Source organism: Leuciscus leuciscus (assembly GCF_965113295.1).
Source record: "Leuciscus leuciscus genome assembly, chromosome: 12".
Lineage (NCBI taxonomy): Eukaryota > Metazoa > Chordata > Actinopteri > Cypriniformes > Leuciscidae > Leuciscus > Leuciscus leuciscus.
The window spans coordinates 7037230-7064108 of NC_138736.1; the positions used below are offsets into that span (position 1 = coordinate 7037230).

The 26879-nt window shown below is 38.4% G+C and overlaps 1 protein-coding gene across 1 annotated transcript in view; it reads left to right on the plus strand.

Annotated features, from left to right (window-relative positions):
* adgrb2 (adhesion G protein-coupled receptor B2) overlaps positions 1–26879 on the plus strand; it is a 331945-nt gene that overhangs the window by 231838 nt on the left and 73228 nt on the right. Inside the window, 1 exon segment of the mRNA XM_082187020.1 lies at positions 22454–22583. Coding sequence (XP_082043146.1) covers positions 22454–22583 — 130 coding nt within the window.

Sequence of the window (26879 nt, forward strand, 5' to 3'; positions counted from 1 at the left end):
AGGGACAAGGTGCAGCAAAGCAAAAATGTTGCAGTTTTAATAGATAAAGCTGTTGAGTATGACGGCAGCTGCGTCTACTGTGAATGTACCTGTGCGTGAACGCTGGAATCTTGTGTGTCTCGAGTATTTCCTTTTGTGTAACTCCCCGCTGGCGCAGCACACCTCACGCATCATTAATACGCACCGGGAGGTGGTCGGCACGGCAACAGGCAGACCTGACTAGACAGGAGAATGGCGGGCGGTAATTACTGGAGCAGAAAAACCCTTCTATCTGCAGGCCGCAAAGTCAATTAACGCAAAAACCTGATTACCTCCCCCACCAAATTACATTCCAAATCATTCCGAGATGAATGCGCTGGTGTGATTAAAAAGAGGCGAGATATTGAGATTTTTATCGCTATTATAAACCCAAACATGGCAAAATCACTCCCAAAGCTCGAGCCAGTGGAGTGAAGCAACATTCAGTGCTCTTTATTCATTATCAGAGTCTTGCAGGGGGAGATTGATACTGTACTGTATAGAAGAGAAAATTAGAGGCTCTGGACTTCATAGGTGTATTTTTTCTCTCTCTCTCTATCTCTTTCAATATAGATCTGTTTGTGTTGTCACTGTTACAACAATTATCTGTTCATTTAAACAATTCCCTGCTTCATATTTTCAAGATTACAATCATCTTTCTCTCGCCTCCTCTTTTATTGTTGTCGCCTGAACCACAATACAGTGATTTTTAATCACTGTAGTTATTGCACTGTGCCTGTGCATAATCAAGTAGAAATGGTGAAGTTTGCTTTTTTTTTTTCTTCTTCTGTGAATTAATTGATATAGCAAGCATCACTCTGATTCATATTCAATTTCCATGATTAGTTAAATTGATTCAGCAGAGAATAAATGCATGTCTTTACTTGCACTCAGACATTAGACATTACCTTGATGACAGACATTAGACATTACCTTGAAATAGACATGCATTTTTCAAAAATGTGTGGTATCCATTTTATTAATAATCAAACATGAAAATTAATTATATACACCAACGTTCAAAGGTTTGGGGTCAATGAGGTATTGAAAGAAATGCTTTAATTACTTTTTTTTTAATTACATACTTTAATTTAGCAATGCATTAAATTGATAAGATGCAGCAGTAAAGACATTTATAATGTTGCAAAATATTTCTATTTCAAATTAATGCAGATTGTCTCAAAAAAAACAACAACATTTGACAAGATATTATCAAGATATTCTCAACCAGCCTTTAGTTTGGACATTTCATTGTGACTCTATAATCAGTTATGGTGATATAAGCCCATTACTCATCTTAATTCATTCACAAAAGTTTATTTTTTATTTTTTTAAGTCTTTAAAAGCATCTCTGGAGAACGTAAAAAGAGGGGAACAAATGAACTTTGCACTGTGCAAGGCTTGTAATCATAAATTCTCCTTTATGTACGGAATGACCTTACCAGAGTTTCCTTTTTAATGTTTTATTTTCTTTCTTCCAAAGCTTACAACTGCCTAGGCTTTACTCTTTTACAATCACAATAAATCACATTTAATCCCTCCAACCAAATCAAACCCTCCACGGGGCCATTTTAATCAAGACTGGTAAAAAAAAAAAAAGAAAAAAAAAAGCAGGGTGCTAAGCAACACATTGCTTTTTGATTATGATAACATAATGGATTGACTATCTGATGTGTGCACAGCGGCTGAGTAGTGTTTTTCCAGAAGTGTGGAGGTGCAGCTGTGGCATGTGTGAATGGACTCAGGGGGCTATCAGAGTCAGTCTGCGCTGTATTTGTTACCGGTTAATTTGTTTTGAGTGAAGCTGTGTGGAATTTGTTTGCATGTGGAGGGGAAGATTACGTGCAGTTAGGATGTGCATGTGCGGATGATGTTTGTGAACAGAGCATGTTGATGTTACAGGGGCTTATGGGTATTGATGGTGCTTGGGAGTGGTAGAGGGGCAAACATGGTTTGTCATATTCATTAGCTTTGCATGGTTGACTAACACCTGTAAGCGGTTATGAGGGAGTGGGATCAAGATTATATGGGCATTACTCTCTCTCTCGTGTGTGTGTGTGTGTGTGTGTGTGTGTGTGTGTGTGTGTGTGTGTGTGTGTGTGTGTGTGTGTGTGTGTGTGTGTGTGGTCCTAGTCCAAAACATCCCTACATAGATGGCAATATCTAAAACCCTTGTCCTTGTGGGGACTTTTTTTTATTTTTTATGGTTAGGGTTAAGGTTAACACCTGTATGTAGAATATACAGTTTGTACAGAATAAAAATCATTATGTCTATGGAATGTCCCCATAAAACATGAAACCCCAACATGTGACAATGCTAATGGAAAATCAGAATTTTCACTGTCATTATGATCCTTCATAAATCATTCTAATATGCTGATTTGCTTTTTCAGGATTATTCGCTGAATAGAAAGCATTAAAGCAATAAACAGCATTTATTTGGAAAGGAAGAAATAAACAGCTTTAAAAAAAAAAAAAAAAAAATCTTACGTTCCGTAATAAACAGCATTTATTTGAAACTGAGATATTTTGTAACAATATAAATGTCTTTCCTGTAATTTTTAATCATTTTAATGCGTGCTTGCAAGACGTTTTAATGTCTTTCAAAAATATATATAAAATATGATATATTATAATAACATTATAATAATAGTATAATTTTGTAATATATATTTTTTATTTATTATAAAAAAAAGTGTTTAATGCTACTTGAGGGCAGAATTTAAAGCTTTTTTGTTGTTGTTGTTGTTGTTGTTGTTAATCAAAAATGTTCAGTTACTAAATGTATTTTTTATTTTTATAAAATACTTCTAGGACATAAAAGTAAAAAATAATGTAGCCATCATCATAGACAGGTTAATGAGTTCTTGTGTATTCCTGAAGGGTTTATTTTGTGATAATGAGCTTCTGCATACTTTATCACTCAATATGCTACTTTCCAAATATATAAATAAAAGCACATGAAAATGAAAAGCTGAAATGATTGGATTGTGTGACTGCGGAGAGCTATGAGAGACGTGAAACTAACAAGTGTAGAAATCTGATTGCCAAGGATGACTGTCAAAACAGTTTACAGGTCTTTGCAGAATATATTTGATACCAGAATGTTGCAATTAACAAATTAAAATCCACAGATTCCAGAGAGCTGTGTGATAAAATAGGCTGACAGACATGTTCACAAACCCAAACATATTCACACAACTTCTTCCTCTCACCGTTGCCTTTGGTAATTGACAGTGACAGACTAGTGGTCCATATTTTCTCTCTCTCTCTCTCTCTCTCTCTCTCTCTCTCTCTCTCTCTCTCTCTCTCTCTCTCTCTCTCTCTCTCTCTCTCTCTCTCTCTCTCTCTCTCCCTCTCTCTCTTAATTACCCCTCTCACTCTTTCTCTCCTCTCCGTACATCACTGTTTTGCTTCCTGACCTTAGTTTGAAGTGCAACTGGTCTCTGCATGCTTTCTTTCATCTTAATGCCACCTTTCCTTCCAGCTGCCTTACCTCCCACTGATCTCCCTCCCTCGCCTCTCCTTTCCTCCGTCGCTCTTCCCTGTGGCCTTGAAGTTCTCTTCTTCACTCTGTGACGATTTTGCCTTTATTCGCCCTGTTCCCCATCCCGTTTCATCTGATGAATCAGCCTTGTCCTCTCTCTTTCTCTATCACTGTCCCTCTTGGTTGTTCTATCTTTCTCTCTCCTTCTTCTAGTCTTTGTCTTTCTCTCTCTCTCTCTCTTTATCGGCTGTGGTGCTTGTTAATTGCCAGTAGGTTATGGTGCCCTTTTCAGTGCTGTGGGAAGCCTTTAGTCGCTCTCTATGAAAAGGACAGAACTTCACATGAGATGAGGAGCATGTGTCCCCAAACACACACCCACACACCCACACCCACACACACACACACACACACTTTTTCAAAAAACATCACTCATTATGATTTATAAGCTGTTTTCCTCATGGGGACCCAAAAATGTCCCCACAAGGTCTACGGATATTGGCATCTTTGTTGGGACGTTTTGTCCCCATAACATAGGTTTTACCTGAAACACACACACACACACAGAGGGCCCTAACTTACACTCGGCGCAATGCAGCGGCAGGCGCAACGCAAGTGTTTTTTGCTAGTTTCAGCCTGACGCAGTTATCATTTTGTCCTGCGCCACGTTGTTTAAATAGCAAATGCATTTGCGCCCATTTGGGGACCCATGGGCGTGCTGATCTGAAAACGAGGTGTGTTCTGGTGCATTGTTGGCGCATTGCTATTTTGAGGCAACAGAAATAGACTGTGCAATATTTGTCAATGGCACAATATTTATTTTTTGTAAAGAGCGTGTTAGTAATGTGCGACTTTAGGCGGGTCCACAACGCGCGTACACTCTGCTTATTAAACACACAGGGATGCCAAATATTTAAAATAAAAGGATTACAATGTAAACGATTATTATTGTGGACATAAAGATATGGTGGAATCCGGCTTGTCCCGTAGATGGTCTGCTTGCACACTTTTACGTCGCGCACGAGCAGTTCTGTTTGCGCTCTGGAGACGCGTTCGTCCTTTCCTTATCAAATTCCGTCATGTAAATAGCGAATCTGCCATGGCGGGAATACAACTGGCTTCTATAAAGGAAATGAGAGATGAGACTCTGATTGGTTTATTGCACGTTACGCCCAAAACACACCCATTACTCATGAAGAGAATAGGAACAACCCTTTTAGACCATGCGCCGACCATTTTTCCCGTCGTTGAACTAGCAAAAGTGGATTTGGACTCGCCCTAAGTGCACTTGCGCCGTGCGCTTTAGACCATGCGCTTAGATCGTTAAAATAGGTCCCGGAGAGAGAAAGCACTGATTTTCTGTCACAAAACTAATGTTGTCAAAGTTGTGGCGCTTTCTACAAATAGAGTACAAAATAGGGTGCCATATTCATTAATTCGTTTGTTCGTTCATTCGTTCACAAAAATTTAAGACGCTTAACCTTCATAAAATAAACATATTGTACAACCTGTTTTTTTATTTATTTGTTTTAAATGAGGTTTGCAATTTTTGTAACATTAATAAAAAAAAATAAAAAAATTCTAAATAAAAATGTCTAAATAGTGGCTAAAATATGGATTTGTTTGTATGGATTTGACATTTTTAGAAAACAAATAATATCATTTAATTTAATTTCAAAATGAAAAAGTAAATAATTAAATGTAATTGCATAAAAAGACTATCTTTCATATATGTATACTAAAAGTGAACAGATCACATCATTCTTTCTCAGGCAGAGACTGATCTTTACCGACTGACTCGCTTTGCTGAGTAAGTGTCATCACACTAACTTGAGTGTGACTGAAGATATTTCGAGCGTTAGAAATGTCCCCCGTTACAGTCGTCCCCCAGTCTCCTCAGAGAGAAGAACTGTGAAACAGTCTTTGTGTAAAGCAATGAATAGGGAACTTCTAATCCACAGGAAATGAGAGCGGGAGACAGAGAGAGATCGATGGAGATCGCAGTCAAGCACAATGGCGCGTGAAGACACATCTCTGATGGCCGACTTTCATTCTTCAGCTCCAGCAGCTGGCGAGGCCATCGTGTCATACAACTCGACATCTTCCTCTCAGTTTCGTTTAGCGGGTGGCAATTACCAAGTTTCTCTCTTTTTGGTTTGTGAAAAACTTGAAAGATAACGTTATAATCTTTTTTCTGTTCTCGTTTTTTTGTTTGCACTTGAATTGGTCTGCTAAGGCTGAAGAGGGGCATTCTGGGACTAAATGAGCAAATTACAGATTCAAGACAGACTTCTAAGATGCAATTGTGTCTTGTGTGTGGGGAAAAAAGCAGGGCTCTTGTGTGGTTTCTTATCACCCATTTAGCGAAGGGGTAATTTCTGTACGTCTTTGTGTGTGGCACACTCTGTTCTCTTTTAGTATTCCTCTTATTCTGCCTCCCATTTCTGTCTCGTTCCTCTTCTCAGGGTAAAGGATGTGGGCAGCAGTGGAGGTATAGGGTCTGCGAGGCTTTAAAGGGGCTCCCGGGGGACTGTGGGCTGCTTCTTTAATCTGTTTGTAACGTAGTAAACGGGAGAGAGCTCCAGAGAGCAGCAAGGAGAATGTGTCCTACAAAGGCTCTTTTTGTTTACTTCAGTTATTCACATCCCTTGGCTTCCTCCTGTCGTTTTGTAAAGTGTAGAACTCTGAATCCCTGAGGCTAAGGGGGAAAGAGACAAGAAAAAAATGAGAAGCTATGCTAAAATCTTGTCCTTTTTATTCATAATTATTGTATTGCGTGGACACTTGGTGTTAGCTTAAAGCTTATGCATGCAGTTCTGCAAAATTCCAACATTAAGGATGGTTATCAAACAGGTGTCCTGAGCATTCATCCATTAGTCAGACAAACAGATAACCCCGCCCCCAAACTCACACCATTAGTTAAACCAGGGACCATTCACAAAAACAAAAAGCAGCACAAATGTTTTCAATACTGATAACAATAATACATGTTTCTGAGCACCGAATCAACACATTAGAATGAATTCTGAAGAATCATGTGACACTGAATATTGGAGTAATCACAAAAATAAATTACATTTTAAATATATTAAAATGGAAAACAGTTATTTTCAATTGTAATGATATATCACAATATAAATGTATTTTTTTTCTGAGCATAAAGCATTTTTTGAGTGAGCATAAGAGACTCAAAGAGACCAAAACTTTAACAGTAGTGATTATTTAATGAACCCTTAAAGGGACATGGGGCCCTATCATACAGCCGGTGCAATGCAGCGCCAGGCGCGACGCAAGTGTTTGCTAGGTTTTAACTTCGCGCACGAGCAGATCCGTTTGCGCTCTGGAGAATTCCATATAATTCCGTCATGTAAATAAGCGAATCCGCCATATCGTGAGCGGAACTGGCTTTTAAAGGAAATGAGAGATGAGACTCTGATTGGTTTATTGCACATTACGCCCAAAACACACCCATTACTCATGAAGAGAATAGGAACAACCCTTTTAGACCATGCGCCGACCATTTTTCCCGTTGTTAAACTAGCAAAAGTGGATTTGGACTCGCCCTAAGTGAACTTGCGCTGTGCGCTTTAGACCATGCGCTTAGATCGTTAAAATAGGGCCCATGGTGATGGAAAAAATATGAGATGGGAGGAAAAAATATATTTAAATGCTTTTGCGTTCTCTTGCAAAAGTTTTGTGTTCCCCCGAGGAACTTTGTGTTTTTTCCCCTGCAAACCTTTTGAGTTCTTTGCATCCAAACGCAAAGTTTGCGAGGGAACGCAAAGGTTTTTGCAATGGAACGCAAAGGGTTTGCGAGTGAACTTAAAGCTTCTCGTGGGACATTTTTTTAACTTTTGCAAGAGAACCGAAAAGCATTGAAATATTTAATAATTTTTTCTCCCATGTCATATTTTTTGTCCCTTTAGGGGCTCTGTTGTTTTTCCTCTATGTTATTCACATTTTTCTTTTCTGAGTAATCACACCTCGTTTTATCCAAATGAGGCTCATCATAGATTGTTCATATAGAACTTGCCCTTAGCCCTTCTGTTTCCTCATTTACAAGCAGAAGAGGGAAGACATATCAACATAATTCAGCGTTATTGTGGTTAATTTGCTGTGTAGGTGTTGTATTAAACTGGATCACATTCCAACAGGCATCATTCCCAGTCTTTTAAATCACTACATACAGTCACAGACACATTCTCATGACCTGCAGAGTAGCAGCACTGCATGACGCTGTCCGTGGTGCTGAAACCAGTCAAATCAATAATGTGGTTTCACAAAGGGGTTTAGGTTTTTCAAAAGCTAAAGCAATCAAATGTATCTGTAACTGCCCTCATAGCTTTAGTCATTCATCATACATCAAACCCTGATGGCGTGAAATTATTTGGTACTTGTTACTTTTGAATTGTTCTGGGACTTCATGCTGCCAATTCTCAGAAATTCTCTAATTTCTTAATACATTCCCTTTAAAGCCATTCATGGACTGCTGTACCAGAGTTACCACTTGCACGCAGGTCTGTTATTATAGTATCATCTATTTCGGATTTATCCGCCCTTAAATGTCACATAAAAGAAGCGCATTGTGGTTGGCTGTTTTATTTGTCAGCTAGACGACCCATTCCTGTCAAAGTGGGCAGTACTTGGCCACAATAACCTGCAAAATGGACTAGACTTTATGCTGATAGTCTGGTAGAGTAGTGATTAAATTGAAAGATCGTTCTCTATCAGATTAGCTGATACTACAAAACTTTTTACATCCTTATTCAACATTAGATGTTGGCTCATGATACAGTATAATTGGAAAGCTTCCAAATATAGGAGGGGAAAAGCCTGTACACAAGACAAAATTAATAAAGTGGAAGTCACATCCCACAGACGAAGAGACAGAGGTAATTATTTGTTCTTCTGAGGCTTCTTCGCATGACATTAGCGCAGCTTGAGTTTCGGCATGGATGAATTTCATTCTTTTTGCAAGGTTCATCTCCACAAACATCCCCTTCACACCCCACTGGGTGTATGTGAGCACATGGCGCTGCACCGACTCATTGTGTCTGTCTGAATCTGCAAGTATGTGTCTCTATGGGTTAAGTATGCAGTCAATTTAAAGGATTATGCTGGGAGTTGGCATGAAAACCTCACGCCAACCCAATGGCCCTCTACACGTGTTTATTTTAAAATGTTTCTCTCTGCTCGGGCAAATGCAGCACATTATGCTGGCCGTGGCTACTTGTTTACTGTTCAATGTTTTAAATGCCCATATGTCATGTGCCATCTATCTTCCAAAGCCCTACCTCTGTTTTAATGAGAAATACGCTGCAATGAAGTCTAGAGTTACAAAAAAGTTGTGTCCATCATAATGCCCCACATACACAGAGATTTGCATTCAGCCATGATTCAAAAACACCATGGTATTATCTGTTAGTACATGCCTCATTTGCTAAAGCAAGTGTGCTGAGAACAATGTGGGTCATGAGATACTTGTGAGGTTGTTAGATTATTTACCTATAATCAACACCTGGACACATACTATCATACTGTACATATTTGGAAGTACCTTGTTGAGCATTTCTGGTCACCATCATTACTGGTCATGTTTTGGATATGGGTGTTCATTATAGTATGCTGGTTTGCTGGTTCCCTCACTAGGCTAATGGAGTTACATAGTCAAACACACTGAAAAAAAATGATTTGTTGAATTTAATAAAAAAAAAATATTGTAAGTTTTTATTTTTTATTTAACCAGGAAAAGTCCAAAGTGGTTGCACACTATTGATTATAGCTACATTAAAACAAATGCATTAGGTTGAACTTAATCAATTTTAGTTCAACTTAACGCATTTGTTTAAATGTAGCTGAAATCAATTGTGTGCAACCAGTTACGATAAAAAAAAAGGATTAAATTCAACTAATAATTTTTTTTCACCAGAAAAAATTTGCTGGTTGGCCATCATTTATATAATAATGATAATAATAGTAATAATAATAATGAACTCTGAGTGAGTTCACGTAGTGTAACTGCGCAGCGCTTCTGTGTTTTACGTCACATGCACCACACACAAGACCAGCGTCGGCCAATAGTGAGCCTACGTTCTGACGTACAATCCAGAAGCGCTGCGCTGTTACACTACGTGCATTCTCTCAGTTCCACACAGAAGAGAATGAATAGTTGAATAAAGTCGTTATTTTTGTTTGTTTTTGCGCACAAAAAGTATTCTCGTAGCTTGATTAACTTAAGGTTGAGTCACTGTAGTCACTTGGACTATTTTAACGATGTCTTTACTAACTTTTCTGGGCCGGCAAGTTTCGATCCCATAGAAGCCTATGGAGGAGTGAGACAGCTCTCAGATTTAATAAAAAATATCTTAATTTGTGTTCCGAAGATGAACGAAAGTCTTACTGGGTTGGAACAACATGAGGATTAGTAATTAATTACATAATTTTCATTTTTGGATGAACTGTCCCTTTAACACATGCACGGCTACTGAAGCCCCCAATTTGCTATAGGCTTTAGTAACCCTGTATGGTAACTTCACACTCATTACACATTAAGCATTCCGTTTTTCTGGATTGTGGAGGCTGAGGCTGGGAATTCGACCTTGCCGCGAGCAGCTCTCTCTCTCTCTCACTGACCTAGAATCCCATCCTGCTCTTTGGTGCAGGGCTCATGCCAGAGGGAGTGGAGTGACAGGGTAAATAACAGGATGTTGATCCAACAAACCTTTTCCCGAGTAGGTACGGGATGGATGTTTTAATCCGGCTCCTAATCCGCACCACTGCCATCCATCACCCTAAGGCCACCACGGTCCACTGCTGTGTGAAAGCATCCAGCTACTAGCCACACAGAGAAAGAGTTATTTTTGTACTTAAATTTGCCAGAATTTTGTGGATCCCATGTTTAGTTCGACAAAATGTGTCTTTTTTTAACAAAACATGCTGTATATTTCAATCTAAAAGAACATTTATTATGCCATTACATCCATCTAATGCCAAATAATTTACAATGCTTATTTGTGAGTGAAATAAGTGATTAATTTCTTACAGATGTAAGCATAATGTATAGGCTAAATTTGGAACTCTGTTATCCCTCTTATCTGATTAACTGTCTGTTAATGGAGAAAAATGGAACGCTAACTTACACAGTGACTTAACATTCATAAAAGTTGTTCAGGATTCCTAAACCTGATCATAAACCTTGAACTTACATTCGACACACCAGACGCGCATTCCCAAGTTCAAGACGGCAGTGTAAAACAGTGTACGAAAACTATACAGTCAAGTTTATTAAAAAGTAGCATTGATAAGTTTTACTGTAAAAACAGTGCAAACAGAAAGACAAAGATAAATGTACATAATTATAGTTCTCTAGGAAGCATAGACTTTATTTAATCCACAGAAAACACATTTATGATTGGAGAAAGTGTATACACACTCTTCCAGCCTTGGGTGAAATCATTATGTACATTAACTCTTTCCCCGCCAGCGTTTAACCAACGTTAATATTCTCTTAATATCCAAAATGAATATACATTAACAATGAGCCGTGTTGCTGCTAAAATAAATGCTTCTTTCAATAAGAGGTGAAATGAAATGTCAATCAGCATCAAACTTCCATGACACCATTATCTCATTATTATAGTTTTAATTATAAAGAGAAACCCATAAAAAGGAAAGTGCTTTTTTTTTTTTAGGATTTGCTATTCCACTCTTAAAAATGATATCTTAAAATACTAATTACAATAATGAAAAATAAAACCTTCATTAATTGCTTTAAAATGAATCAAACACATCCTTGTGGAAGCTGAAACTGCAGCCTTTCTGTTACTTTCCATTATTATCCTTTAAAGTAAAATGTTTGAAATAACTTAAAACATCAACACCCCAGTTTGCTTTATTCAAGTGTTGACATGAAAAAAACACACACTAATTGATATGAATTAACGTCTACACAAATCTACACTAGCAGCAAAGGCTGCGAACCCTGCGGTTAAAATAAATTAGAGTCATGATAATGAAAATAAATTCACATGAAAAGCCATACTGTTGGTAATAATTTTCATTTTAATGTGTTTATCATTAACATGCAGTGTCATGCATAAACATCTCAAGGTTTTACTAAATAGTTTGTAACTTGAACATGAAAATGTAAAATGTTTAGAAGAACAGGACCAGAATTCAGAATTCGAAACCATCAAGATTCAGTCTAGCTCTAAATTAGTTTAAAATGAAATTAACTATGGACTAAAATGACTGTGAGAGGTTCATGGACATTTTGCTTTGGTGTAAAGCAGTTCAATCTGGTACAGAAGGTACATTGATGATTATGAAAGTAATACCATGTTTCCAGTATCAATAAGTTAAATGGAGGTAAAAATAAGTACTTATAGTATAATTATATGAAACATTTAAAAGCCAGTATTAACCACAAATGTGTTATTTGTATTTCCTGTCAAATTAAATGGAAGAAATATCCCAAACAATCACTTGCTAAATGATGTATTCATTTTAATACTACTTAAATAATAACAATAATATCCATAGTTTTTATTTACACTTGATATACTTGATTTATACAAATGTGTTTCATACATAAATATAAGGAACATCTTTTGCCTTTGGATATTGTGACTTGCAAATCACATACTTCAGATTTTTGGTTTCTTGGCATTACAAGAACTGTATTACAGATCTTTTTCAGGTCAAAATAAAGCCATTGTATATGTTTACTGCTGGATGAATGCATTGCGGGATGTCTTTAGGCATGTGATTCAGGGCAGGAATCTGATTTACAGACTCGTGAACTCTCTGTGCACCCCTTCATTATCTGAAAATAAGCATGGAGCTCTCTCTCTAACGAGGCCGTGACTCAGACTTTCTCCCACTCAATGGACTGTAGATCAGCGGCTTCTGTTTTTATGACACCACAAGAAAAGAATAATCACAGCTACTTAATAGTGATTCCTTGAGCCATTTGGCTTACAGGGTTTTTGTCTTACTGAAATATCAAGGTCAAGTTCAAGGTCAAGGTCAAAGTGTATTTATAAAGCACCTTTCAACAACACGAATTTTGACCAGAGTGCTTCACAATTAAAGTAAAAATAAACACATAGTAAAACAGAACATGTCAAAAAATCAAACCAAAAACCTAAAAAATGAAAACAGAAAATTTATAATAAGCAAAAGATAATCATAACCTGAAACATCACAAAAACTGCAACGCCATAGCATAAAAAAAAATAAAAAAAATGCATACAAAAATAAAACCGAGTTACCATTAAGCCTGAAAAAAAAAGGTAGGTTTCAATTGCTGCTTTAAAAATGTTTAATGTAGAAGAAGCTCTAATCGTTAAAGGTAGTTTGTTCCAAAGTTTTGGAGCATAGACTGATAAAGACCTATCTCCTTTTATTTTCAAACGAGCTTTCGGGACATAGGCACACTATGCAAGATTTGTTACTTAATATAACAGCTTCGAAAAGCTTAGCAAAACCAGCAATGCAAGTTTGAGAGGTGGCGCGACAAATCTCGCGAGAATCACGACTTGCTTTACGGCACGACGTCACATACATCAACAACACATGAAGCAGTCTCCATGGAGGACACTAGCATGCTTTTCAGACGTGAATCATGGCAGAGTCGACGAAGAAAGCGCGGTCGGAAGAGTGCAGAGATGGCTCTGCGTGAGTGGTATTTGCGACAGTAACATTAAATACCAGTACTCCACAGTGACTCTAGGGGTCGCTGTTTGAGAAAAACGTAAACTGCATAGTGTGCCTTTAATGACAGCTGAGATGAAGCTCTAAGTGATCTCTGAGGAGAATAAAAACTTAAAAGTTCTGATATATAAATAGGGTCAAGTCCATGTAGAGCTTTAAATGCGCAAAAACCTTAAAATCAATTCTTTGTTTCACAGGGAGCCAATGGGGAGAGGCCTGGATAGGTGAGATACAGTATGTTCCCTTATTTTTGTCCCAGTAAGGAAACGAGCTGCAGCATTTTGGACAATCTGTAATCGTGATCGTGATATAAACTGACTAATTCCAGCATACCCTTTATTCATTAACAGTAATCAAGTCTTGAGGAAATAAAAGCGTGAATAACAATCTCCAAAATCCCTAAAAGTCAGAAGGTGCTTTAACTTTCGACTTTTCGCTTTAGATGGAAAAAGCTGGCCCTGACCACGGCATTTATTTGTTTGTGAAACTTCAGGTCGGAATCAAAAATGACCTCCAGATTTTTAACATAAGGGTGATTGTTTGACTGAAAATTCCCTTAGAAAGCACTGTATTTGTCAATCTGCGGTTTGGAGCCAAACAGGATGACCTCTGTCTTGTTTTCACTCAATTAAAGACAATTTTCATCCATCCATTCTCTAATATCCTTTAAACATGCTAGCAGGGAAGAAACAGAATCACTACCAGAGAATGGTAACTAGAGCTGGGTATCATCTGCATTGTTTTATCAGGGCGGATGCGGATCTTCCCTCCTCGCTGTGATATCACAACCTGTGACTCCTATTTACACTCCCCCTTCCTGTAATAAAGTCAGACAGTATAAGCCATAAGCATCTTATGGTTAAAATGAGCTGAACTGGGATAATGTGGAATCCATCTCGCCGCGTGAGCTGTTTCATGCGCCATTATCTGTCTTACCGCAACGAGACCTACATCTCTACACTGGGCCTCTCTCTCTCTCTCTCTCTCTCTCTCTCTCTCTCTCTCTCTCTCTCTCTCTCTCTGTAATCTTTTGCCTACTTCCTGCTCATGTCATCACACACACGTTGGGTGAGCTTTCTGTGCTGTTCTTCAGTGGGTAAGCATGCTTGTGTGTCATTAAAATGAGCCACTGAAGATTCAGCGTTCTACATTTAGATCCAAATCGTAACACCTGATGCGGAAATAACCCTGTACCTCCTCCGGTGCTTTAATGCGTGTGTGGCGGAAGTCAAGTGTGTGTGTGTGTTTCTTGGGGGTGTGGCTTCCAGGGCAGGGGACAGTGTTAGTGTGTCAATCGAAGCACAAACAGATTGAGTCTCAGCAATCGTCTGTCTGCTTATATATAGCATCTGTGTGGAATTAGACTACACCACCGTGGTGAGTACATACATATTTAACATTTTTTCAACAGTTAAAAACTAGTCTAGAGATATGATCATGCAGGAGACTGACAAATAGAAGGTATGTCAAAGCTTTTGTAGGAGAGAGAGACAGAAAAGTCAAAGATCATCCCTCAAATGGGTTGTTTTTAATCATGTAAAAACCTTTCCCCCGAAATAAATCTTCCCTGTGAGTATTTGTATCAATGCATTAGTGAATTAAATATAAGGAACATTTGAAGATCTTAATCTCCTTATAAAACATGAGATATAACAGGCCAAAAACGTGAATGTGTGTCCGCTGTGGTTTCTATAGTTTTGTGTGCACAGAATTGCTCTAGTTGACTGTTGTGAAGGTTCTTGCTCTGGTTTTGCCGGCTTCATCCTCGTTTGCGTTCGATGGGTGATTTGATCAGATTATGAAGGAGAAATGTCTTTTTAACACCCTAACGTGATTCAACATCATGAGAATATACTCTTTGGATGTTGTTTCATGAAGCTGTGACACCAGTTGTGCAGGGCCGGTAGTCACACGCATTGTTAACCTGCTTGGAATCATTCCCATCAGTGCACCAGGTGGAAAGCTAATCTCTCTAAAGAAGCTTAACAATTATCGTCAGGAAAGCAATGGTTAGAGGCCAGTGAAATGCACTTCCCATGCCATCCGACAATATGACGTTTTTTGGGAGCATAGCAATGCAGAATCAAAAGCATTTTTTTCTTCTTTTTTTTTTCTGAAGTGTAAGTTTGTGCTTCTGCGGTCAAGGAATTAATCCTTTGTTCTTGTGGGAAGAGTGTTGGAAAACACTGTCAATGCTTCAGTTTGTTTATTTCCACACTATATCTGAGGGATCATACTCAGAGGAAAAAAAATATTGCTCAGAGAGGTAGCTTTCGTTTTGAAGTTTCAATGTTGTCTCAGGAATTTCTCCAAAGATTCCTTGGGCAAATTTGAATTTGTTTGACATTCAGTGTGAGTAGCTATTAAATCAATGTGGATAGCATAGTCCAGATACTTTGATCTTGGAAGAATTTAATTAGAAATTCCTGACTTTTGATTGCAGACTGTGATACTCTCAAGAAAAAAAATATTCAGAAACATATCAAGAACATATTGAGTGTTTGTGTTATTGTAGGGTTCTCTTAATTCCACGTGACAGTACGTTTTACCCTGATTAGCTGATTCATATATACAGTATATACGGTGGCATTGATTTATTCATTTAACCGATTCATTCAAAACTGCTGATTCATTAATAAACAGAGCAACTTTCAGGCTGCGTCTGAAATAGCATACTTCCTTACTATATAGTATTCAAAAAACAATATGTAACAAAATAGCTATGTCTGAATTCACAGTTCTCATAAAAGAGTAGGCAGAAAGTACCTGGATGACCTACTACTTCTGGTAAGATTCTGTAGTGTGCATACGGTGGACACTTTACTATCCCATGACGCCACGGGAGAGGATTTGTGAATAAGGTAAGGTAAGGCAAAGCAACTGACGCTGGTGGGTCACACGAAAGTGACAACATGGCAAATGCTGTATGTCTGGATAATATTCATACTACATGCATTCTATATAGAACATACTTTTTTTTAGTGGTGGCAAAGTAAGTGCTTGTGTACTTATTCAAAGTACCTAATCAGAGTATGCGATTTCGGACGCAGCCACTGTCTTAATGAATGAGTCCTGTAGTGTTCACCTGCCATTATAGAAAACGCAGAGGTGGCAAAAGCTTTGGCACAGCTTTGTTTCTTTTTATGTGTGGAGCAAAAACAGATAAAGAAACTGGCAATGATGGATCTAAACTATAAGTTACTCAGTATTAACTTCTTGTTTATTGAACTGTCAGATAAAATCAATGTAACACTGTGCTGTTTTTTGTTTCACGAATATCAGGCCACTTGTGCCTACAGAGCTATGCTGCTGGAAGAATATATAAGAATCCCCTTAGTAGATCTCTACAGGTGGCACAGGCTAGGGTAAGAAATATGTTTCTATGTGGATTATGAAGTACGCCTGATTGGCTAAATGCCACAGCGTTAGAAGAACCAATCAGTGCTTGGTAACAGTTTCATGACTGAACTATATATATATATATAATATATATATATATATACACACCATTGAGCCAAAACATTATGACCGCCTGCCTAATACGCTGTTGGTCTTCCGTGTGAGGCATGGACTTAACAAGACCCCTGATGTTGTCCTGTGTTATCTGGCACCAAGACATTAGCTGTGCCAGACTTGTTGGTTGCAATGTGGAGCCGCAGTGCCTCAAATTTGTTTGTCCAGCACATCCCACAGATGCTCAATTGGATTGAAACCTGGGGAATTTGGAGGCCAGGGCAACACCTTCAACTCTTCATCGTGTTCCTCAAACCATTCCTGAATAATGTTTGCAGTGTGGCAGGGTGCATTATCCTGCTTAAAGAGACCTCTTCCATTAGTGAACACCATTGTCATGGAGGGGTGTACCTGGTTTGCAACAATGTTTAGGTAGGTAGAATGTGTCAAATTTACGTCCACATGAATGGCTGGACCCAGAGTTTCCCAGCAGAACTTTGCCCAGAGCATCACACTTCTTCCAATGATGGGCTTGTCCAGTGCATTCCTGTGCCATAAGTTCCCCAAGTAAACGGCACACACGTACATGGCCGTCCATGTGATGTAAAAGAAAACGGGACTCATCGGACCAGCCAATCTTCTTCCACTGCTCCAAGGTCCAGTCCTGAAGCTCGCGTGCCCATTGTAGGCGCCAACTCAGTGTCTGTGTGTAACTCAATGTAAGTTTGTTACATTTATGTTTCATTTTAAGAATGAGGTTTCTCAGTCTTTCCGCCTTAGATTTTCTGAGCTTCCCTAAAGGTATCCCTCACTTAATCCATTAGTTAAAATATTCTGTTGTATAGTGAAAAGGATATGCCAGATTGATTCATCTTGTCATCCTCTCCTTAATACTTTTTTTAGAGCTAATTATCGGCCTTTTATCTCTCTCTTCCTCCTTTTACATCACTTTCTTGTTTTTAATTATCCTATAATCATATAGCACATATTTAGCTCATAACGCAGGTGCCTATAACCAGATTACAATTAATTGCCTTCCCAAAATAAAACTGTTCCTCACACGAATTAGCTGTTAGAATCCATGTTCAATTTGTTTGTTTAAGGCGTATTTTCAGTCTTCTTGGTAGACACGAGTCCAGCTTAACCACCACCCTTTGTCAAGACGATGGCTCCTTTAATCCGCCACAGCTTGTTCTCTATCACCGACGTTTATCTCGTGTTTTCATCCTGTGGTTTGAAGGAGCTCATCTTGTAATGTAGTGGATATTAAAAACAAAAGGGGACAAAGTCAATTTGGTCTGTTCTGTAATATGACCCCCCCCCCCAGACTACTGTCACGGCAGATCTGGTCATTTAATCAGAGGCCTAAACACAATCACGGGCTGGGCCATTGATGGGGAAGGGAGCGCGCTGCTGGTTCATTAAACCTATCACAGCATGTGCTAATTAAATAATGGAGCCGCACTCATATACCAAAGGGTGAAAAATGACTGCTGTGGCATTTCATTCTCCATATGTTGGCCTGCTTGCCCTTGCTTTTAGCATGCATATTTGCTTTTGTGTGCAGGACAGGGCAGCAGTGTGAGAGGAAAAATGTCTAGCTATTGATAAATGCATGAGAGAAAAACCTTCAGAGAGTTTGTTTACTATTCTGGCTAATAGCTAGTGTAAAGAGGTGGTGTGAATTGTGTTACGCAAATGAGTGTTTTTTTCTGGAATTAGCCCTGCTGAAATTCGGTTTGGTGCCGGCATGATCTTCTTGTTGAAGCTGTGGTGCATTGATGATCTCAGAGGGTAATGCTAAAGTTTATATATATATATATATATATATATATATATATATATATATATATATATATATATATATATATGTATGTATGTATGTATGTATGTATGTATATATATATATATATATATATATATATATATATATATATATATATATATATATATATATATGTATGTGTATGCGTTTCTCATGCACTTTTATTCAGAAAAAAATACATTGCATTTAAGGTACACATTTTATAACTTCATGCATTCCATGGAGATCGAAACCATGATCTTGCCGTCACTAGTGCCATGGTTTATCATTTGAACTAAATTAGAACTAGAGGAATGATACATGTTGTTAGTGTAAGCTAGTTAAGAAGCCTGGTGGGGACACCAGTAGTGGTCGACCAATATGTTTCCATGGCCGATATCTGCTGGGGTTTTTTATTTGACTTTTACCGGTATTGGCTGGTGTTTTTCTGTTTGGCCAATGTGCTGAAAGCTGGACTATTTTGACAGTATGAAAGTATACATTTTTATTTTGCATATTATTGTTTATTGTACTGTCATTTCAACAATTGTTATGCATGTGTACTTTCTTTAAATTACAAAGTGTGATGTTATATATTTTGGCTTAATCGGCCATCCCCCCCCCAAAAAAAAGAAGAAGTGGGCGACTCTTAGACACCAGCATCCCGTACTGGTGACTAGTGGTCTATTTGCCGATATATCGGTAGATATTTTAATTCCTTTGCAAATATTGCGTCGGAAGCGGGACTTTTATTTTGACTGCTCTGAGAACGCCAGCGCCCGACACACAGCGACCCCATTCCCCGTCTTCATTAGTTAAATATCGGCCACCCTGCTTTCTAAAATATCAGCATCAACCTTCGATCAACCACTACTGGTGCCCACCATCCCAAACGCAACAGCTTTTCACTAGGTATAATATTTTATAAAAGATAGATAATGTCCCAGAGGACTGTAAATGATGTTGTCTGGAGAGTGTACCTGACTCATTCCAAGAGTTCAGTAATTGGATGTATTTTGATCTAAGTATCTGTCTCACCTGCCAAACAATGTTTCACCATCCCCTCTTTCTCTTATCTCACATGCTCCTGCTGTTGATTAATATCCCCGGAAGGTTGGCACCTGATGCACTGTGCTTGATCCTAGCCTAACCAGAAATACCCAGAATTCCATTCACGTCTGTCGACTCAACTTTTGTTTCTGTTGGCGTCAGAGACTTTGACTAGGAGTCGCCTCAGATCAGCTTGCCTCTAAAGTGTCAATCTGCAGATCAAGGCTAGAGAAAGATTGCACTTACATTGCATTAGATGGGTTTTTATTTATTGAGTGCTTGCTGTGGGAGCATATGTGTTAAAGAAATGAATGCTGCATGTTTATGAGAGAGAGAGTTTTGAAAATAAAGGTGTACAGATGTGATGTGATGTTGTGTTGCTTCTGAGCAGCTTTTTTGCAAGGATGCTTTTGTTTCACTACTATTTCACAAGACTCTTACACTAGGAATGAATTGTTCACACGTCTAGCATTGTTTTAGCTTTGATTAGCACAAGCCCAATTAAATTTGCACAATGCAATTCCCATCATGCACTTCTGAGTACTAGGTTGGGAAGGATGTACAGAACGTCTGATTCATAAGGAATGCAAAATTGTAAACTCTTTGGGAGTTTTGAAGTCCTCATCTGATTGGTTGATTTCTCCAGGATTTCCTGGAGACATGTGCCGCGTTCTTTATCGGCCACCTGGAAACAAAGCTGTCGTGATGCCAAACTCTGTCACGGAAGAAGTGTTTACAACTGTGACAATAAGCGCTTATCAGGATCAACTAAATGCTGGATATGCAACATGTGAAGGTCGCAGCATAGACTTTAAAAGGCATCCAAGAGTTTTACACAAACCGATCTGTTATTGCAGGGACATTGACTTTACATTTCCACTCTCCTAAACATGACGCTGAACAAAACCAACTGTGATTGGTTGCTTTAAATGTTATAGGCGGTCCTTGGCCAATGAAAGCTCAGATGATCTGCCGTCAGTCTGAAGTTCTGGCTAAGCGAGACTGTGAAGGATGCTGCAGACTACTGTGATCTGGATAAATGCCTGATTATAATGTGCCTTTCTATCATTTGATCATCATTTGATGAATCACTGCTGGCATGATGGCTTAAAGAAATTTACACAAACGTATCTTTTAAACAATTTTCTACAGGCGGTAAAAATGCAGCGTTAATTGTGCCAAGCAATTTAAGAGACATTTGTGAATATGGCTCAATCTATAACAAGCCTAATTTACATGGAATTCATGTTGACACTGAAAAAAAAAAAAACTGAATTGGCTGAAGCTGGATTGTGACTGGTTTGAGAATAAGATGCAGAGTTTTGCACTGAAATACTGCACACAAAAGTGACTCAAATGTTTAGTGAATTTGCCCCAAAATGTTTGATTAAATAACCTTGACCCTGAGGGAACGTAAAATGTTAATGAAAATAGTCATGACTAATTACAGGAATATCTATTTATTTATATAGCCCCTTTTTTAATTAATCTTGGGAATTTATGTCCTAATTTATATATTCTTTAATTATACTTTGTTGGTAGATTTTATCTCTATTTTTGCTGAATGAGTAGACTTTCCAGGCTTATAGACTCGTAATTTGAGCTGTGCATTTAATACACATGTTTGTATGTTTGTTTTTAGTCCACAAAATAAAAGTACCAGTATTCAAATAAAAGGATCCTACAAAAGAGAGACCTTTATGAACTTAAAAACATAAAATACTAAAATACATTACAAATCATTGCTTGGAGATGAAATTCCCTTATTTATTGTTCCACCATTAATCCTGGAAAAATGACCCAACACCTGACAGGTTATGTGCAGTCTCATTTAACTGGACTTATTTGACTTGACTAGGCTGTGAACTTGAATTTTTGAACAGAATGTCACACATATTCATTTAGTTGCGCTTTTTGTTGTACACTATTGGCTGAATCCATAATTGGAAGTTCCTCTTAGTCCGACCATCTGGCCTCAGCAGTGAGATTAATCTGAGGATCAACATGAAGATTTACAGTTTGCGTTTAACAAATGCTTTGAAACACAATTCCCCCTTCGTTTCCTTTTATTGTTTAAAAAAACAAAAGACAAAAAGACGTGCATATGTGAGAGAACCTTAAGTTCCCATCATCACAGTTAAGTGTGTGTGTGTGTGTGTGTGTGTGTGTGTGTGTGTGTGTGTGTGTGTGTGTGTGTGTGTGTGTGTGTGTGTGTGTGTGTGTGTGTGTGTGTGTGTGTGTGTGTGCGTGTGTGTGTGTGCGCGTGTGTGTGTGTGTGCGTGTGTGTGTGTGTGCGTGTGTGTGTGTGTGCGTGTGTGTGTGTGTGCGTGTATGCGTGCGCGTGTGTATGCGTGCGCGTGTGTATGTGTGGGCGTGTGTGCATACCATTTGGGCTTGGGGGATGTGTGTGGTCTTGCCTTGCCCAGCCTTGCACACTTTGCCTATGATTGAAAGTATATATTAAAAAATCTTACTGACTCCGATCTATAGTGTATATATATATATATATATGCACACTGTTAAATGGATTGTTCAAGGATGAATGAACGAAATAAATGAAAGTAGGACTTTCAACAATCACATGATTATAATCGGCAGTGTAAAAGGTAAGCAATGGGAATTTGAGCGCTTCTGAAAGACATTTTGAGAACACTGAGTAAGAGAATGAGACCCTGAAAGTGTGTATGACAAGCACATATTTACAGAAAGACTAGATGAATATGACAGCCCATTATAAAAGCAAGACTGGTGGACTTGAGGGCTGTTGTGGCCGAGAGCATTTGGAGTGCGGTTGTCATCGACTAGTTCTCGTGGTACTGTGCTTTTCACTACGGCCTCTCCTCTTCTCACTCATGGAGTGACCCAATTAATTCATTCTCTTTTTTCCTGTGTGTGTGTTTGTGTGTGTTGTCGCTATATCCTATCAACAGAGAGGCTGGCGAAGAAAACTGGGACGCAGAGAGCTGCCAAACGCTCCCATCGCCGGCAGTCTCCCACACCAAATGTCTGTGCAGCAAGCTGTCCACCTTTGCAGTGTTAGCGCAGAAAGCTAAAGAACCGGTGAGTGCTATCTTTACCCTTCGACACCACACTTCACATCTCAGCGACTTTAAGGCGGGGCCATGCTATCCGAGACCTCTGTGAGGGTCTCGGACTCGTCTCATGCAGTCAAGTAGCTAGAACATATGACGCCATACATCCAGAATATTGTTGTCGAACACTGCTTGAAGTGTTTGGTTGCTCTCTAGAAGGTCAGTATTCCATCTGTTCCACATATGCTAGATGCTACAGATAAAGAAAGATCAGAAACAATCTGTTAAGGGCTAATTACTTTGTTGTAAAGATTTCTTTAAGGTAGTATCGTAACATTGTGACCGTTTACGCTGTTGGCTGAACTTTCCTTCATAGTGTGTGGTTTTTGTACGAAAGCAGATGGTGGACCAGGTGTTTAATATATCATGGTATGAATAATGCGTCAGGGTTTGTCTGGCTTGGGATTTCTCCCAGGTATAGTATAAAGCATTGATGCACAGTTTTCTTTGATTATGAATTTTAATCTCACTAAAGCAGTGGTTATCAAAGAGGCATCAGGGGAAGTGTGGAAAATGATGATAAATTTAGCAAGTAAAAACTATATATATATACATACTGTATATATATATTAGGGCTTGCATAGACTAGTCGAGTAGTCGATAGATCGACTACTTCAACCACTAGTCGACGCTGTCGGAAACAATCGACTACTCGAGCATCCATTAATCATAAATGAATTAAAAATGGCGAACGTCACCAACAGACACCACACGTCAGATGTGTGGAAGTATTTCATCAAGGATGACAAAAATATTGTAATTGGCCAACTCTGCAAGAGGCCGTTCACATATTGCGTCTAAAAACGTGTGGAAAGCGCGGCATTGCCGCTGTCTCCTACAAGCGCTTGCGCTCCCATGGCGTGACGTCTGTCGTTGTTATGCAACCATGAACTGCGCTCTCCATGATGACGACGAAGAAGTATCATTCAGCAAAAGATTAATTGATTTCTAGCCCTTGCATTAGCTTTACTACTAGATATATTTCTGGAGATGAGAAGGAAAAACCCGCCTGGAAAAACTAGTGCACCACGTTGCTTCCATTATGAGCGCGCTGGCCAGGCGCCTACATTTGAAATAACAACCTTGAGCGCGAAAAAGACGCGATATGTGAACGGCCCAGAAGCAGACGTCTGAAATGAAAGGCAAGAACGGCTATTTATTTGGCTTTAGACTATTACATGAACATTTAAAAATGAAATGTCATAATTATAATGTTTTGAGAGTGTACTTATGTAATTGTTGCATTAGGCTATGAATTAATACATGTTTATTGATAAGATCTAGCTATTTCATGTCTTTTCATTTACAGTAGCATGAACCACGAGTAGTCGAGTAACTCGAGTATTGTTTTGATAAGAAATCGACTAGCAGAAATCAGTAGTCGTGCAACCCCTAATATATATATATATATATATATATATATATATATATATATATATATATATACACGCTGAAGAATAAAAGTTAGTGCCTTAAATTTCTAAGTACAATCAACTTAGTCATTTCAACTTCAATTACATTAAACTTGTAAAATGTATTAAAATACAGTTATTTTAATTGCCATAATATTTCACAAAATGGACTGTTTTGACTTTAATTTTGATCATATAAATGCAGTTTTGGGGACACATTTGTATAAAATGTCTTAGATTATTTCCCTGAAAATTCAAATATGAGGAATAAAACTCTTTTTCTTATCATAATACGATGCTATATATATTGTGAAAAGCACTATACAGTTTTTTTTGTGGCCAGTAGATTTTCTCGATTCACCACCAAAGGCTAAAAATTACAATCAAAAAGCAAGCTAAAATAACTATTGGGTTAACGTGCATAAGCGTGAATAGTGGTAAAAAGCTTAAGCTCTTTAGCCTTTGTTTGTTATGTTCATCATATTTATTATTTCTTCATTATCTAGTACAAGCTAATGTTTTGAGTCCATATTGAGGAGATATGTGTCAACTCTGAAAGAATAGACACTGAGCATTAAATCTGTGATGTGGCTTTTAGCTATCCAGGTTAATGACTTGAGCTGCCGCTTGTTATATTGACCCTGTGCTCTCTTTTCACTTAATGGACATGAAAGGCCACTACAGGCCCACCAGCTGCTCGGACCCCCTGTTCGAGGACTCGTGTCCTGTGCATCTCTCTCTCTCTCTATGTATCTTTCTATCTACATGTTTATCTCTCTTGATCGTTTTCCCTTTTCATTCCTCCCCTCCCCTCAGCAGTGTCACCAATGAAAGAATACTGACCCACTTTAGCTTAGCTGAGTGTTTTTTTTTATTTTTTATCGGAAAGCACACCCCATTAAAGTGATTGATATGCATGGCAGGCGAAGAGGATGCTGGGAGATGGAGAATAGCCCTGAGGAATGAGCGATGTGGGGCAGAGAGAGTAGAGCCATAGGCCAGTTACAGTCACACAGGAGCTGGACCACACGCTGCTGGCTGCCACAAACCACTGACACCAGTTAAAGAGAGCGTGCCAGACACACACACACATGCAGAGAGCAGCGCTGCCCATCAGGCACAGTTCTGCACAGTCAGGGGCATTGAGCATTGGGTACAGGGAGGCAAGGTGGAAGCAATGCCAGTTCTAAAAACTGCAGAGCTAAAAGGAATACTAAAATAAGTAGAGGGAAAAGGACAGGAGAGAACGTTTTAAAGTCAGAAATCATGACAACTTTAACACACACGTCATGGAAGTCATTATTGCAACAGTCTATTGCAACAGAATAAACGTTACAGTTAGATGTGTGTCTGCTCTATTTAATTGTCTGCAATCTTTTAAAAAATGAAGTGCCTTTTATTATATACTTTTTAATGACTTAGCTCAAGTTTGTGGGCGGTTTGATAAAAAAAAAAAAAAGGAAGGAATTAATACTTCAGCAACAATGTTTTTAAATTATCAAAATTGACAGTAAAGACTTTTACATTGTTACAAAAGAAATCTATTTTAAAAAAAAATATATTTTTTTAACGTTCTATTCATCAAAGAATCCTGGTGGAAAAACAAATTAAACATATATAACAGTTTCCACAAATTTTAACTAGCACAACTGATATCTTCAGCAGCCCAAATCAGCACGCTATTATTATTATTTCTGAAGGATCATGTGACACTGAAGACTGCTAAAAATTCAGCTCTGCCATCACAGGAAGAAGTTATAATATAAAATATATCAAAATAGGAAACACTTATTTTACATTGTATAAATATTTCCCAATATTACTGTTTTTTTTTATCAAATAAATGCAGCGTTAGTGACTAAAGTGGCTTTTTTTTTTTATATAAAAACATCTTAAGAGGCCACATTCACACAGCAGCAGAATACGGTTGTCAATCCTGAATTTGAGTCCTTAATATGGTTACATTCACACACAGTTCTGTTATTTACGGGAGTGACAACCGCATTCTATAACAGAGCTCACACCTGTACATATTCAGGACTCACAACTGCATTCTCTGAAAACCTACGCAGTGCGATCTGAACCGGACTGGACTAGTTGTCTGTCATGTCATACAGTGTGAGAGGGCTGCTCTGCACTGCACAAACGGGATTTCGTGTGTTTTCTGTGAGCTGTGTGTAATCTGAAGGTTTTAGATCCAGTCCCCGTTCTCCACCACGACCGCCACTTTTCGACGCATGAATCAAATGCTCCGCTCTCCACCCAGACATAAAAGCTGCTGTCGGTTATTGAAGATTTGACGGATGAATCTGATAGCTTTTTATTTGTGTTTCATTTAACAGCCGCTTTCCAGATCCGAAATGACTTGCAATCCAGTAACTGTTGAGACAGTGTCCCTGTAAAGTGTCTTGTTAAAGGGCACAGCAGCTCTGCAGTTACTGGGTCACCTTAGTGGGTGTTAAATCTGTAGTTTTTGTACCAGCAGTCACAAGTTACAATCATTCATAGGGATGGCTTACCCCAAATTGAAAACCTTCAGGTCATTTCGAACCTGTATGACTTCTTCTGTGAAACATAAAAGAATATCATTTGAGAAATGTCTCAGTGTGTTTGTGGAAGTCAACGGTGACTAAATCTGTTTGGTTACCAACATTTTCCAAAATATAACGTAGAAAGTCTGTAACACTTTATTTTACAGTGTCCCTGTTGCACATCTTACATGTACTTCCTATAGTAATAACTGTAAATTATGCATAATTACAAGCAACTAACCCTAAACCAAACCATTACCCGTATTACTGTATAGTAAGTACATGTTGTTAATTAACATTACTCAGTACTTATTTGTAACA